At 49.9% G+C, this 13,701-nt stretch overlaps 1 protein-coding gene across 2 annotated transcripts in view; it reads right to left on the reverse strand.

Annotated features, from left to right (window-relative positions):
- PTGFRN (prostaglandin F2 receptor inhibitor) overlaps positions 1–9,816 on the reverse strand; it is a 70,629-nt gene extending 60,813 nt beyond the window's left edge. Inside the window, exon 1 of one of the 2 annotated variants that reach the window (XM_081024717.1) lies at positions 9,659–9,816. In XM_081024717.1, the coding sequence (XP_080880843.1) occupies positions 9,659–9,707 (49 nt within the window). In that variant the 5' untranslated portion in view covers positions 9,708–9,816. Of the gene's footprint in view, positions 1–9,106; positions 9,201–9,658 lie in introns of those variants that run through there. The other variant, XM_081024718.1, reaches the window with a different exon arrangement.
- Positions 9,817–13,701: the final 3,885 nt, after the last annotated feature.

A 13,701-nucleotide genomic window follows, 5' to 3' on the forward strand; every position in this document is an offset into this window, starting at 1 on the left:
TTTTGTTTTTTAACTCCTCCCTGCAGCATAAACAAAGCAGCAGCACACCGGACAGACAACAAAGCAGCTAAGAGTCTGTTCGTAGACCATTCTAAGGGGCAGTGCATTTAGAAAGCACTGTCCATCCGTTCACCTCCAGAACAGCCAAAGACAGCCACTTCCAACAGCCGAGCATTCACTCCTAGAGGGTTCTAGAAAAGCCTCAAAACTGTCTGCACCCAAGACACGGGAGACAGCATCCCTGGGTCAGCAGTGGCTGCACCCTGAAGGAGCCATGATACAGTGAAGGCCAACGTCGTAAACACAGGTTCCTAGAAATATGGAGGTTTTCCAGGTGGTAGCCTTTTTGTTGGCATTGCGTCCAACATCATTTTGAACCTTTCCCTTTCCGACTAAGAGAATGAAAAGGAAGAAAGTCCCCAAACATTGAGAATGCATTTCTTAGTCAGTTAAGGCTGCTGATGGGAAACATCTGAATTTCAACTGTCCTACCCTTCAGGAAGGAGGTAGCAAATCCAAGGTGGTGGTAACATTTGGACACATCCGAAGACGTCTGTGTCTCTTCTCGCTGTGGTCTTGGGGGTGTTAGGAAAAGGACAGCCCGTGAGGCACCACCGTCTGCCAGACTCTTCCCTAGACTTGAGGACTAAATGTGGAAGAAAACACAAGTTGGGGGCTGAGCCTTGATAACTCGACCCCCACTTACTCACAGCTTGATAACCTCAATAAAACATGCCAAAAAATCAGTAATAAGAAGGTCTGTCATCTAGAAGCACCTTCTGGGTTTTACTATCGCTGTGACTTTTCCCAGAAGTCCATCTGAAAGCACAATTAGCCTGGTGGCAGGGGTACCTTCATAACCCAGAGAACCATGGGGAAAGATGCTAGTTTCACGGCACAGGAAATGGGCTGCAAGGAGGAAGTAGTTGCTGATACAGTGACAGAATGACAAACAATTCCCAGAGTCCTCCGTGGCCCCTACCGCCCTGATGTGGAGAGATGCCAGGCAGGTGAGAGATAAGAGGGACAGGCTGCAGACAGGAGGAATGCTGGGAAAGATGGGCGAGGCGCCAAGGCTGGACCAAGCAGCCCATATGGCCAACAGCAGGGGTCAGCGGTGGACTCAAAGAGTTTGAGATGGAAGGGGGCCTTTGAGATTGGCTGGCCCGGCCCCTTACATCACAGAGGCTGAAAGCTACTCAGCAACTTGTCCAAGGTCACAGAACTAATGAGTGGAAGATCAAGGGCCAGAATCCAAGCCCAGTGTTTTAAAAGGCGAGGAAACAAACGTTATCACACTTGGGCCCAGTCAGATATTAGAGGTAAATTGGCCAAAACGACGTCAGAGGTGATAACTCTGGATAAGTGTTCATTTGGGCTACTGCCCGCCCAGCCTACAACCCCTCAGATTTCCACTTCCAAGACCCTAGACGCACAAGTTACCTCTCTGGATCCTTCCCTCCTCCCTTCCTGGCCCACCCACTCCCTGTGCCTCTGAATCTGCTTTTTAACCCTCATCACATCCTCTAGTCCCTCCAACCTTCTGTGGTTTATCAGGCCTTCCAGCTCCATCACCTGCTCATCCCCCCTACAAATCTTGGCCACTTGTCACAGCTCCTTACGGATTCCTACATCCCTTATCCTTCCACCTCATCGCATGGAGAGGTCACACCACATCCCTCCCTTGCTCCCAGGCTGCCAAACTTGGTGGGATGAAGTCAGGACACCAGACTGACTACCTCCACTCCAGAGCTGACCCCCTCCTTCATGGCTAACTCCGCGTGCCACATTCCCACAGAGCCCAGCCCAGCCCCATGCTCCTCTGGCTCTGGCTCTGACCATGGCCATGGCCTCAGAGTTCACCCAGAAAGCCCAGGCCACCAAATAACCTGTGTGTCAAGCACTCTTCCAGACTAGGGTTTCTCCGACTTGAGCATGCATTCGAAATCCCTGAAGACCTGGTTACCACGCAGACCAAGCGCTGAGGTTCTCCGGGGTGCTGCCGAGGCGGCTGGCCCCCAGGCCCCACTTTGAGTAGCAAAGTTCTACGAATTTACATACATGAAGTGTAATGTTTGCATTTCTTTTAGATATGTTATTTTAGTCTTCATGACAAACCTGCAAGAGAGGTATCAGTCCCATTTTACAGCTGTGGAAACTGAGGTTCAGGGAGGTGAAGAAACCTGTCCAAGTTTCACTTTGCTGGAGGGCAGGAGGCCGATTCCAGAGCCCGAGCCCTATTCTTTCTTTGCATAGGTGGTTTTCAAGAGCAGAAATAGTTTAGATACACACGTGTCATGGTTGGTTTGTCGTTACCATTCTGGTTTTTCAGCAGCATTTGGTCAATCCCTCTTTAACAAATCTACTTGCACCCTTCTCTGCTTGGTTTCTGACAGAGGCTCTCCTGGTTCCTTGCTCTGACCACTCCGTCCAGATCTCTGCTTTCCACTTCCTGTCCCCTAATTGTACGCATTCCCCAGAACTTGCCCTGGACCCTCACCTCAATCATCCAGGTGGTGTTGCACTTTCTGGGGACACCCCCAACCATAAGGCCCTTGGAGGGGCGATATGTATCACCTCTGTTTACCACAGAATCCCCAGCACTCAGAATGATGCCTGGCCTGGGGTACTTAGCACTCTCGCAATATTTCCTGAATGAGTAAGTGAGCTACTCGCCATTTCACCAAGCTTCTCAATTTCCATCTGCAAACAGCTCATCCTAAGGCCAGGTTGGGGCTAAAGGGCTGGAGTTCACCAGGTAAAACAGATACCTGCCCACCTCCGTCAAATCACAGGACACACAGGAAGTGACCATACCTGTATGGCTTGCAGGGTAAACATGGCTTCTGGTTTAGAGGCATCTCTGACCTGCGGGATCCGGGGACTGAGGACACCAGCATCACGACACACCTACAACCCACCTGTAACCCATGTGGGTCGCTTACCATGGCCAGAAAGCTAGGAAGTTCTGGCCCAGTCTAGCTCTAAATAAGAACAAGGGCGAGCCATTACCAGACGTGCTTGGCTTGGTCACTTTCAAGGTCTGAGAAGTAACCCATCTGTCTGCACATGTGCCTCTATTTTATTAGGATTCAAAGATAGCACCCATTCTGAAATGTGCCCTGAACCGTTAAGCCAAGTTCATCCTACACCGAGCAACACTAGCCAGTCCCCTGAAATGTCCTGAGTAATAATGCTTTCACGTTCCAGCTGCTTATACAGGTGCAAAGCAGGATGAAGTTAAGGTCCCAGGCCATCATACTTAAATTTGAATCATGCTGCTTAGTGATTCCATAATCTCACACAAACACTTAGGGAGCACGGTGGAGAAATCAGCATTCGAAGGACACAAACGTGTGCGCAGAGCCATTATCTCTAGTCGACTAAAATCGCATTGCTGGTCCGGGATAGCGTTAACTTCCGGGTCTAATTCTGTTGCTTCACAAAGACTCCAGTTGGTGTGGGGGGCAAAAATATTCAAGATTTCAAAAACCACTGACTGTGCCAACTACAGCACTTGCCCTTTCCTAGAAGATAAATTATGAAAAATTTTTGCCAGTTCTAGTTATTTTCCCAAAGCAGAGAGTCACATGGCCTTGCTCGCCTGTCTTGAAGAAACCAATGCAATTAAACGGAATAGCTATGAACGGCCGTGACAGCGTCCCCCAACTTCATCTGATAAAGCGAGATGCACTCACACACTGACGGACAACCACACACCTTCTTTAACTGGCAGACACAGCGCCAAGATGAAAATGTACATTCAATCCATGGGGTAAAAATCCACTCCACACTCGTCACTAAAACAAAATAGCCATATAAATGCCGACTAGCCCGAATGCCCAGCAAGGAATGAGCACCAACAACGAGAGCCCCTATTCAGCAGGCTAATAAGAATAATTATAGCCAGGGCAGGCATTAATCAGCTTGGCAGATCCAGGAATTCTGTTAACAAGGCTAAAATGAGGGCCAAGGAATCTCAGAAGGCCATAGCATTTCAAAGACCGTTAGGCTGGATGAATTCACCAGGGTTCCTGCTGCCAGGCTTCCCGCTTCAGCGCTGGCTGGAGAAAGCGGCATGTCGGTCCCTGTCCTCAGAGAAGGTGCGGTGACCTGCGAGGGGGTGCAGAGTCGCTCCATCTGTGAGGTGCAGCCTGGCACAGCCTGTTCAGGAATTGTGAGTGAGCTGCAGTCACCCCACCCACCCCCGGCCCAGACCCTCTTAGCCAGAATGGTACTTTTGCTTTCAAACCACTATCACCTCTTTCCACCTCACCAACCTCAAGCGATACACAACATAAGGTTATGGTGAATATCCACCAACTTTCCCTCAGTAGAGGCAGAATGGAGTCCTGGAATCAAATCTTGGTTCGGCCATGGAGCAGCTAACAGACTCTGGACACGTTCCTTAGCTCTTTTTCCCCCTTAACTTTTCTTGGCATCAGTTTCCTCATCTGTAATATGAAGAAAACACTGGTACCTTTCTCAAACTGTGGCTGTGAGGAGTAAGTAAGAGAATATACGTACGAGCTTGACCCTGGATCTGCACATCCTCTACACACAGCTGCTATTTTTACCTCTGTGCCTGTTAAGCGCAGAGCCCTGCATAGAAGCTCTGAGAAAAGAACAAACCAAATATTCAGTATACAGACACACGTCCATTAGCTATGAGTGCTGTGCCTGGGAAGTGGGAGGGTGGGCACCTTTTTTTTTTTTTTTTTTTTTTTTACTTTATATCCTTTATAATACAGAGACTACTACCTATTCCGTCAAATCTGTTCTCATCCTCCTTAGTAGTGGGCACACGGCTGCCCGGCTACGCTGCATTTCTCAGCTTCCCTTGCAGCTAGTGTGGCATGGACTGAATTTTCTCGAATGGAATGTGTGCAGAAATGAGGTGTGCCACTTCCACGCTTGGCCAGGAAGTCTCCATACCTATTCCTCTATGCTCTTTCATCGTTTATGGAGCTGGAAAGACGATGGTGACAACCAAAGTGACCTTAGAAAGCACAGCTGAAAACAGCAGAACTGCCATCAGCCTGGAAGCGGCTGTGGAGAGCAGGGAGGGATCCCACCAACCTTTTCATCAAAACATCCCCTGGAGACTGTTAGGAAGGACACGTCTATTGTTTGAATCTCTTTGCTTTGAGTCTGTTGGAGCCGTTTAGCCTGCCTAATTAATGTAATACCCATCTATGTTATGTGAATTTTACACTATCGATGTAATGCTTTTGTCGTTTAAAAACTACTTCAATGGATTTGCAAATATTTTTCAAAAGACACACATTTTTTTAGAATATCATAACCCCTTTCCACAATCTTCATACCTTCCACTCTCTAATTCATGCTGCACCCCAGTGAGGATTTACTCTCCTCAGATTGCCATGTTGTCTTAATCTCACCCTGAAAACTTTCAATGGCTACCCATTATCCCAGATAAAAGGAGACATATATACACATATTTGTGTACATGTACATATGTGTGTATATATACCTATATGCGTATATACACACATATATGTGTAGACACACACATACACACAGAGGTTGGACTACCATGTTTCCCCAAAAATAAGACCTAGTCGGACAATCAGCTCTAATGCATCTTTTGGAGCAAAAATTAACATATGATCTGGTCTTACATAATAACATAATATAACATAACATCACATAACATAACATAATACGAGGTCTTATTTTACTATAAGACCGGGTCCTATATAAGAAGGGGTTTTATATTAATTTTTGCTCCAAAAGACACATTAGAGCTGATTGTCTGGCTAGGTCTTACTTTTAGAGAAACACGGTATTAAGTTCGCAAACTTGTTGTAATGGTGGTGCAACCTTTTTGATTTCAGAGAGATTATTCATTACGAATTTGTACCATCTGGACAAACGGTTAACCAAGTTTACTATTTGGAAGTGCTGAAAAGGCTGCGTGAAAAGTTAGATGACCTGAACTTTCCGCCAACAATTCATGGCTCTTGCATCATGACAATGCAGTTAGCTCACACAGCACTGTCTGTAAGGGAGTTTTTAGCCAGGAAACAAATAACTGTATTGGAACACCCTCCCTGCTCACCTGATCTGGCCCCCAATCACTTCTTTCTTTGACCGAAGATAACGGAAATATTGAAAGGAAAACATTTTGATGACATTCAGGACATCAAGGGTAATGCGACGACAGCTCTGATGGCCATTCCAGAAAGAGTTCCAAAATTGCTTTGAAGGGTGGACTGGGCACTGGCATCAGTGAACAGCTTCCCAAGGGGAGTACTTCGAAGGTGACCGTAGTGATATTCCGCAATGAGATATGTAGCACGTTTTCTAGGATGAGTTCGCAAACTTAATTTTCAAACCTCATATATAGCTTCACAGGAAACATTTACTGAACACCTACTATGTGCTAGGCACCCTATTAGTAATAGGGATACCACAGTGAACAAGACCAGCATGGCCCTTGCCCCCTGGGGGTATAATCAGAGTGGGGATTTAGACCATGACACACAATTACATTCAGTGAGCTAGATAAGTGCTATGATGAAGTACAGGCTGCCTGGCCACACCCATAGGCCCACAAACCCACCCCTCGTGGTCCAGACTTTTCAGCACAGCACACCCATCTTTCAGAATCCACCCAAAGCCACCTTTTCAGCTTGCTCTCCCCTCACATTCTCCTCCTTCCACCTCGAGTTACATGGAGCTCCCTCGTCATTTCTGAAGGAGCCATGTACCCTCACGCATCCACACTTGATGCCTTTCCCCAGAGCCTGAGATGTTCTTCTACCCTTTCTTCCAAAATACTAATAGTCCTCAAGGCTCAGCTCAAATGTCACCTCTTAGGAAAATCAGCCCCAATCCCAAGTCAAAATGAATCATCCTCTTCCTTGCTTCCTATCAGCACATAGTTTCTATGTCAGGTATTTCATTGTCTTTGTAGTTAGCTGTTTTATTATCTGTCCACCCCCACCCACCCCCACCACTCAGTGAGGCATTTGTATGGGACACCCGTATGGATTCTTATGGGTATTTGAGAAATGCCATATTGAATGCATAAAGAAGATAGGTGAGACATAGGCAGACATACGAAGCTGACGTGATGGTGATAGGTAGACTTAGAAAAGCTTCACGCAGGCAGTGAGTTTTAGGGGGCAAAGGAAATACCCAGGCAAGAGGAGAGAAGCAGGAGGGGCATTCCGAGGCCAAGGGACGTGGCAGAGCCAGGAGGCTCACAAATGTCATACGTAAAGGAGAGCAAACAGGTTCCTTAGAACGAAGTGTCTGAATCAAGACAGAAGACCAGAGGGGAGAGAACACAAGGGGAAGCATATCTTTATAAAAAAAAAAAATTTAAAAAGTCCTAAAAAAGAAAACCAGCACACAAAGGCAGGACCCCCAAAGCTGATCCTTTAGGAAAATGATGAGCTTAGAAGGGAGGCTGGTGGAAAGAGTCAACCAGGAAGATGTCAGAAGTGAACTGTGTGGGGAAGTGTCACATCTTGGGCTAGAATAGTAGCTGTAGAAAGAGGAAGGATGGGAAAAAGCTGGAGTTTGCGCTGTGGGAAAAGCCACAGAACTGAGGGACAGAGTGAACACTGAGGTCAAAGAAAGTGACAGCAAGATTATGCCCAGGTTGCAATACGAGAGGAAAGACGATCTTGCTTATCAACATATCACGTTTCAGGAATCAGGACAGTGCTGGAGTGGTACAGTAGGGAGGTCTTCGCGAAGGTCAGACTGAAGCCACACTGAGTGAGATTCTGTAGGGGCAGAGTTATCAGGTTCAAGTTCAGGGACAAGTTAGGGGATAAGACATTGGCTGGTGACACCACAGACATTACTCGTGTGTAGTTAACATGAGATGTCCAGTCAGGGCAGGATACACTGGTATATAATGAAGATCTCCCCAAGCTGTGCTTCCTCCACTTGTTTTTGCGTTGCCACTTCTATTTTCTCCCTTTGCCCTTTCTTCTCTCCCTTTTTCTCCCTTATCATAGCCATTCAAGGGCATTTTTTTTTTCAAATGTCTGCCTTTACTGATACACAGGTTGTGACCTGCACAACTCTAGGGGGAGTCATTCTCACATAGACTATGAAGTGAATAGCAGTTCCCAGAGTTGTGCAGTGCACAGTCTGTGCAACCATTAGCCATGGCCCTGTTTGACCCAAACACATGAGCCCATTAACTATTATGGACTATCACCAGCAGTATGAAACAAATGATCTTACAAGGGTCCCAGAGTGAAAAGAAAAGAATAAAAGCCCTAGGATCTGAAATCACAGAAGAGAGGCTTCAAAACTAAGTGAAAGATCAGGAAGCTTTCTGCAAATGGTCGCAGCTAAAACAATGTGGCTGGATAAGCTCTCTTGGGGAGTGAGTTCCAGAAAACCCCTCGGAGGCGAAGAGCACACAGTAGCAGCAGAAAGCCTGGCCCACCAGCAGCAAGAGGCATGGGGGTTGGGACAGTGGGTGCCCTGGAGCCATCAGGATGGGAGCGGCTGTGGAGGTCCTCCACTGGGACCCTCAGACCATAAGTGCGGAGTAGTCATTTACCCCGTGTGCAGCTGGGGCCTGGCTGGGACAGACACCATACGCCATGCACTCTGCCAAAGATTCTGATCTGCCTTCTCCAAAGGCTGGGAAGGAAACCGGTGGTCAGGTAACAGCATTCTTTCTCTTCTGACACAGACCAAAAGGATTCAAGAATATCAAAGCCCATAAGGGTCAGCCCTGGGGCAGCACGGTGGGCACTTAATAAACAGATGTTATTTCTGTGGCCGATTCCCACATGGTTATGTTAATATACTAAGACAACGACATGTATCCACTTTGAAGATGGTGTCTGTATGTATAGAGTCAAAGGAACACGAAGAGAAAAAAAACCCACCAAAGATTCCTTGGGTTGGGGGAGGGCATTGGGCCAATTTATCAAGAGGCACGGAGGTTTGGGAAGGGTGGAAGACAGGGGACAGGAAAGGCAGACAAAGTAACAGGTAGGGAAAGTTGGAGAAGCCAAGCCTCCCAGGTCTTTGTGTGCACATATGGAGCTGGGCAGTTTCCAGAAGAAATAATACAGGAAAAGACGGAGGCAGCAGCTCTACCTACCCCCAGCCAACATGACCGAAGGGCTCGCACACTGATTTCTATTGTAGCGCTGTGGGCCACCTCGTGACCTTCGCAGAAGGAAGTTGGTGGGTTCTCTGGCTGCCCAAGAAAGGCGACTCATCCTGGGCTTGCGTGTGCGGGGCGAGTCGGCGGGTCCCGACTACCGCCGGGCAGATCCGAGGCGCAGATTCCCGCCGCCAGGCCGGGGACACTGGCCGGGGACACTGGCCGGGGACCGCAGGCACCTTCCGGGCCGGAGACCGATCAAGGTGAGCCCGGCTCCTGGCGGCCAACAGGTAGGGAGGGCTGGGGGCAGCGGGTCACGAGCCACTCCCCACGCACGTGTGGGGGGCGAGGCTCGGCCTGGCGACGCGGGGACAGGTACCCCGCGCGCTGCGCCCGGCTCCCGGAGGCCCCGCGGTCGTGCCCCGCCGGGCGGCGCCCGCGCACCCCGCTCGGGTCTCCCGGGAGTGGCCCCGGCCCCCTGGGCGCCCCAGGCCGCGCCCCCCAGGGCCCCGCGGTCCCCGCGCCCCGCGCCCCGCGCGCACTCACCCAGCGACAGCAGCGCCAGCAGCAGCGGCCTGGGCGCCGGGCGCCCCATGCTCGCCGGGCGGCAGCGCCTCTCCGCCTCCTCCGCCTCCAGCTCCGGCTGCTCCAGAGTCGGCGCCGCTCCGCCTGGGCCGCGCGCCTGCCTCGCTCTCCGCGCCGGCCGAGCGATCCCCGCGCGGGCCGGACGCGCGCCCCTCGCCGCCGCCGGGCCGCCTACCGCCCCCGCGCCCTCCTCCGGCCCGCGGGCCCCGGGAGCCGGCCGCCAGAGCCGCCCCGCTGCGCCCCGCCAGCAGCCCGGGCCGCTTCCCGAAAGCCAGCGGCAGGAACCGCAGCGCCCGCCCGCCCGCCCGCGCCGCCCACCGGGCGCTTTGCCAGCAACAAACACAAACTTTCCCAAGCCCCTCCCCGCCGCAGGTAACGGAGCGCGCGCCGGGCCCGCCCGCTTAAAGGGGAGGAGGCGGGCAGCCCACCCCGCTCGCCCCTCGGGCGCCCGCCCCGCGACAAACTTTCCTCCGACCTTTAAAAGTTGGCCTGGGAGAGGCTCGTCTGGGAAGCCCATCGCTTGAGCTCGTTTTTGGGGACGCCCGGCGTTCCGCCACTCTGCACCCACCCACGCGTGTCTCGTGTTCCCTCGGCTCACTGCCCGCACGGGCACCCACTGGTCCCAGGCTAAGCCCCCCCCCCCCCAAGCAGCCGCGTGGCCCTTGCGAAACATTATCCAGACGGGACTGAAACACGGAAACACCGTGAAGGCCGTGGATTTCATCCACCTTGTGGTACGGCGGCCTGAAGGGTTTAGGTGACGGGTCCAAGGGTTCACAGCGAAGTGACCAAACCAGGAGCCAGATCTCACAGCTGGCTGGGCCTCGCCCTCCCTCGCCCACCTTCTTCCCTCTCCGTGGTGCCCGTGGACGCTGAGAACATGTCTCACACCCCCCCATCAAAGAACACACGCAAAAGAAAACCCTCAAGTGTATGAATAGCTACAGTACTTCGTATGGAATGGGCGGTAAGTGGACGCAACTGGCGGCCCATCGAGTCCTTGTCCCCCCCCCCCCCACACACACAATAGGGTGTTGTGCTTTTGATTGGAATACAAAAGGCCCAGCATTGGGGGCCGAAATGTTTAGTGTTCATTGTTTAGAGCTTCACAAGGATAATTCAAACATACTGGGAGCAGCACTAGGGCCCCCTGCCCCCCAACACCACAGCCTCACATTAATAGCTGCAAAACAAATCACAGATGTCGGTGGGGAAACTGCCTCCGTTGGGGAGAGAAACACGCTTTTACGCCGAGGCATTATTATGTCCACTAACAAGTGTTTGTTATTCCGCGAACAAATGTGTGATCACCCAGGTATGAGCCCTTCTGAAAGGGACTCAACATTGCATCCTTGATGGCACAACCATGTCCAGGTACTTAATGTCACTTAAAAAATGGTTAAAAGGGTAAATTCTATGTCATCTATAACACAATTTGTAAAAAATGGTTTTTAATTCGTTCTTGCCACCAAGCCTTTTGCCATGCTGTCCACCCATCCTGCAATTCCTTCCCGTCTCCTAGAAGCCTCGAGAATTTCTCTGGGAACTTTTTCGGTGTAATTGAATTAACTTTAAATGCAAGCCTCACATTAGGCTTTGGGAGACGCTGGAGCTACACAGACGGGTAAGGCCTGGTCCCTGCAGAAGCTCAGCTCTTTCCCTTTCTTAACTACCCGCAGCACTTAACGTCTGAACCACACATTTTGGTACTTAATCACGTTCATGTGAGCATATGCTATGGACTGAAGGTTTATACCTCCCCAGATTCATACACGGTAGCCCTAATCACCAATGGTATTTGGAGATGGGACTTTGGGAGGTAAGTAGATCCTGAGATTGGAGCCCTCCTGAATGGGATTAGTGGCCTTACGAGAAGAGAGGAGAGAGACGATCCCTGTGCCATGTAAGGATACAGTAAGAAGGTATGTGTCTGCAAACCAGGAAGAGAGCCCTCACCTGGAAATGCATCAGCCATCACCTTGATCTTGGATTTCCCAGCCTCCAGAACTGTGAGGCATAGACGTTTGTCGTTTAAGGCCCCCAGTCTGTGGCATTTGTTAAGCAGCCCAAATTGACTAGGACAGCGCATCACTCATCCTGCTCCCGTCTCGCTGTAATAGTGGAAGTGCCAGAGAGACTGTCACATTCTCATTTCGTATTTCCCATGGTGCTGCACAGTCGATGTTTGCTAAAAATCGTTCGTTTAACAGACAAGTGCAAGTCAGGAGTGTTCCGGGCACATGGTAGGTCTTCCGTAGATATTTATAACGCAAGCCGATGTCAGGCACTGCGCTAGACTCTGGGAAGCCAGAGATGAATAAGATAGTTCCTGCCCTTGAGGTGGTTACAGTCTGTGCATGATGACTATAGTAGGTGTGGCAGCCTGTGTAAGGTGCAGTTGTGACACAAGGGAGTGGTCCGTCCTGAGGAAGGTTGTCAAAAGAGCTTCTCAGAGGGGATGACTGTGAAGTGAGTCTTGAAGGATCGGTAGGTCTTTAGCTATGAGGCATAGGGATGAGCTGACAATAGATGGTGTATATTAAATGTGATCGGGATTCTTATCCCCTCCCCTGCCCACCCCCAGGTATTATTAAATGAATGGTGCATCTTACACTCATGGAAATAACAGTGGTTTAGTAATTGAAATAGAAATATAAAATGAAACTGTTCAAGCAGGGTGAGTAGCACGAGGACTGAAATGGATAGCCTGTTGGTCGCGGGCAGTCACCTGTGTCATGAGACTCAGCCCACGACAACTGTTTTTGTAGCAGAAAAGGAGCATAAATGAATAACTCCAGACAGTTGGTCATAACCACCATACCCTTTGGGTCGCCCCGATGACCGAAGGATAAAATACATGTCTCATGAAAGAAACAGCACCCACAGCAGACCAGCACAATTTGTTATCATTCATGACTCCGGAATCTGATGATGCTTGTATTATGAAAGACGTCTTTATGCCAGAGTAAGGCTTTTGCCCCAGTCAACTGTTCTTAGTTTGGTTGTCTATGGGTTTGCCGGGTGCAGGAACGCTCTCTCTCCAGCAACTCTGACCCACACTCATCCCCAAGGAGGTGAGTTCCACCATAGGTTTCCATGGCCAGGTCACAATGACCCTCAGAGGGCTCTGGTCACAACAGCCAGATTACATATGTCCGCCTGTACACATTGCCCCTGAAAACCTCTTAAGGGTCTCCCCCCACACACTGCTAGCTATTTTCCTGCTAAGATCAATACATTCACCTTACTATTTAAAGTTGAGAATGGAAATGTGAAAGGTCCCAATGAATGAATTGGCTGATGGTCCCAAGATTCACCCAGACTTAGTGTGTGAGCTTTGCCACCTCCACCAGCCCAGTCTCCAGATGACCCTGACCCTACATCATTCATCAGAGAGGCAGGAGATGGAGTATCATCACATGTGGCCTTTCGTTCCCCTACTCGTTTTCATGAAAATAGTCCTCGTGTTGTTTCCAGGTGTCTATGTTCCCTATTGAAGTTACACTGGGGATTACTAATCAGAAAGAAATTTAAGATTTAATCACAGAATTAGAGAATGGAATTAAGAGTTAAAAAGGGAAGGGTGGGGACAGGAAGCCTTCACTTCCTGATGAGTGAGAGTCATTCAATACTGGTGAGGCCTTGGGGGAAATTGTGGAATATCCATCTGACGGGAGCTTCAAAAACAGCAAGGGGTCTCATCTGTTTGGAATGAGTTAAGTTTGGGCTGTGCTCTGTGACCTCTGGCCTTAAAAGACTGAAATGGGAGCTCCTGGAGAAAGTGTTCTTAGACGACTAGAACTGCCCCTAATTTCACTTCCACCCGGCCAGCTGGGTCGCCAAGCACCCACCCTGTAGCATTTACTCCTGCAGGGATCCTGGGGTAGAAGAGTATGAGGAGAAAATAAGAAAATGGAATGAGACAAGGCTTTTGCAGTTAAAGCTCTCTACAAAAGGGAGGCGTTATTATTATGTTAACAGTGTACCTGGCCCTTGTCCTACAG

This window comes from Rhinolophus hipposideros, assembly GCF_964194185.1.
Source record: "Rhinolophus hipposideros genome assembly, chromosome: 19".
NCBI classification, from domain to species: Eukaryota; Metazoa; Chordata; class Mammalia; order Chiroptera; family Rhinolophidae; genus Rhinolophus; species Rhinolophus hipposideros.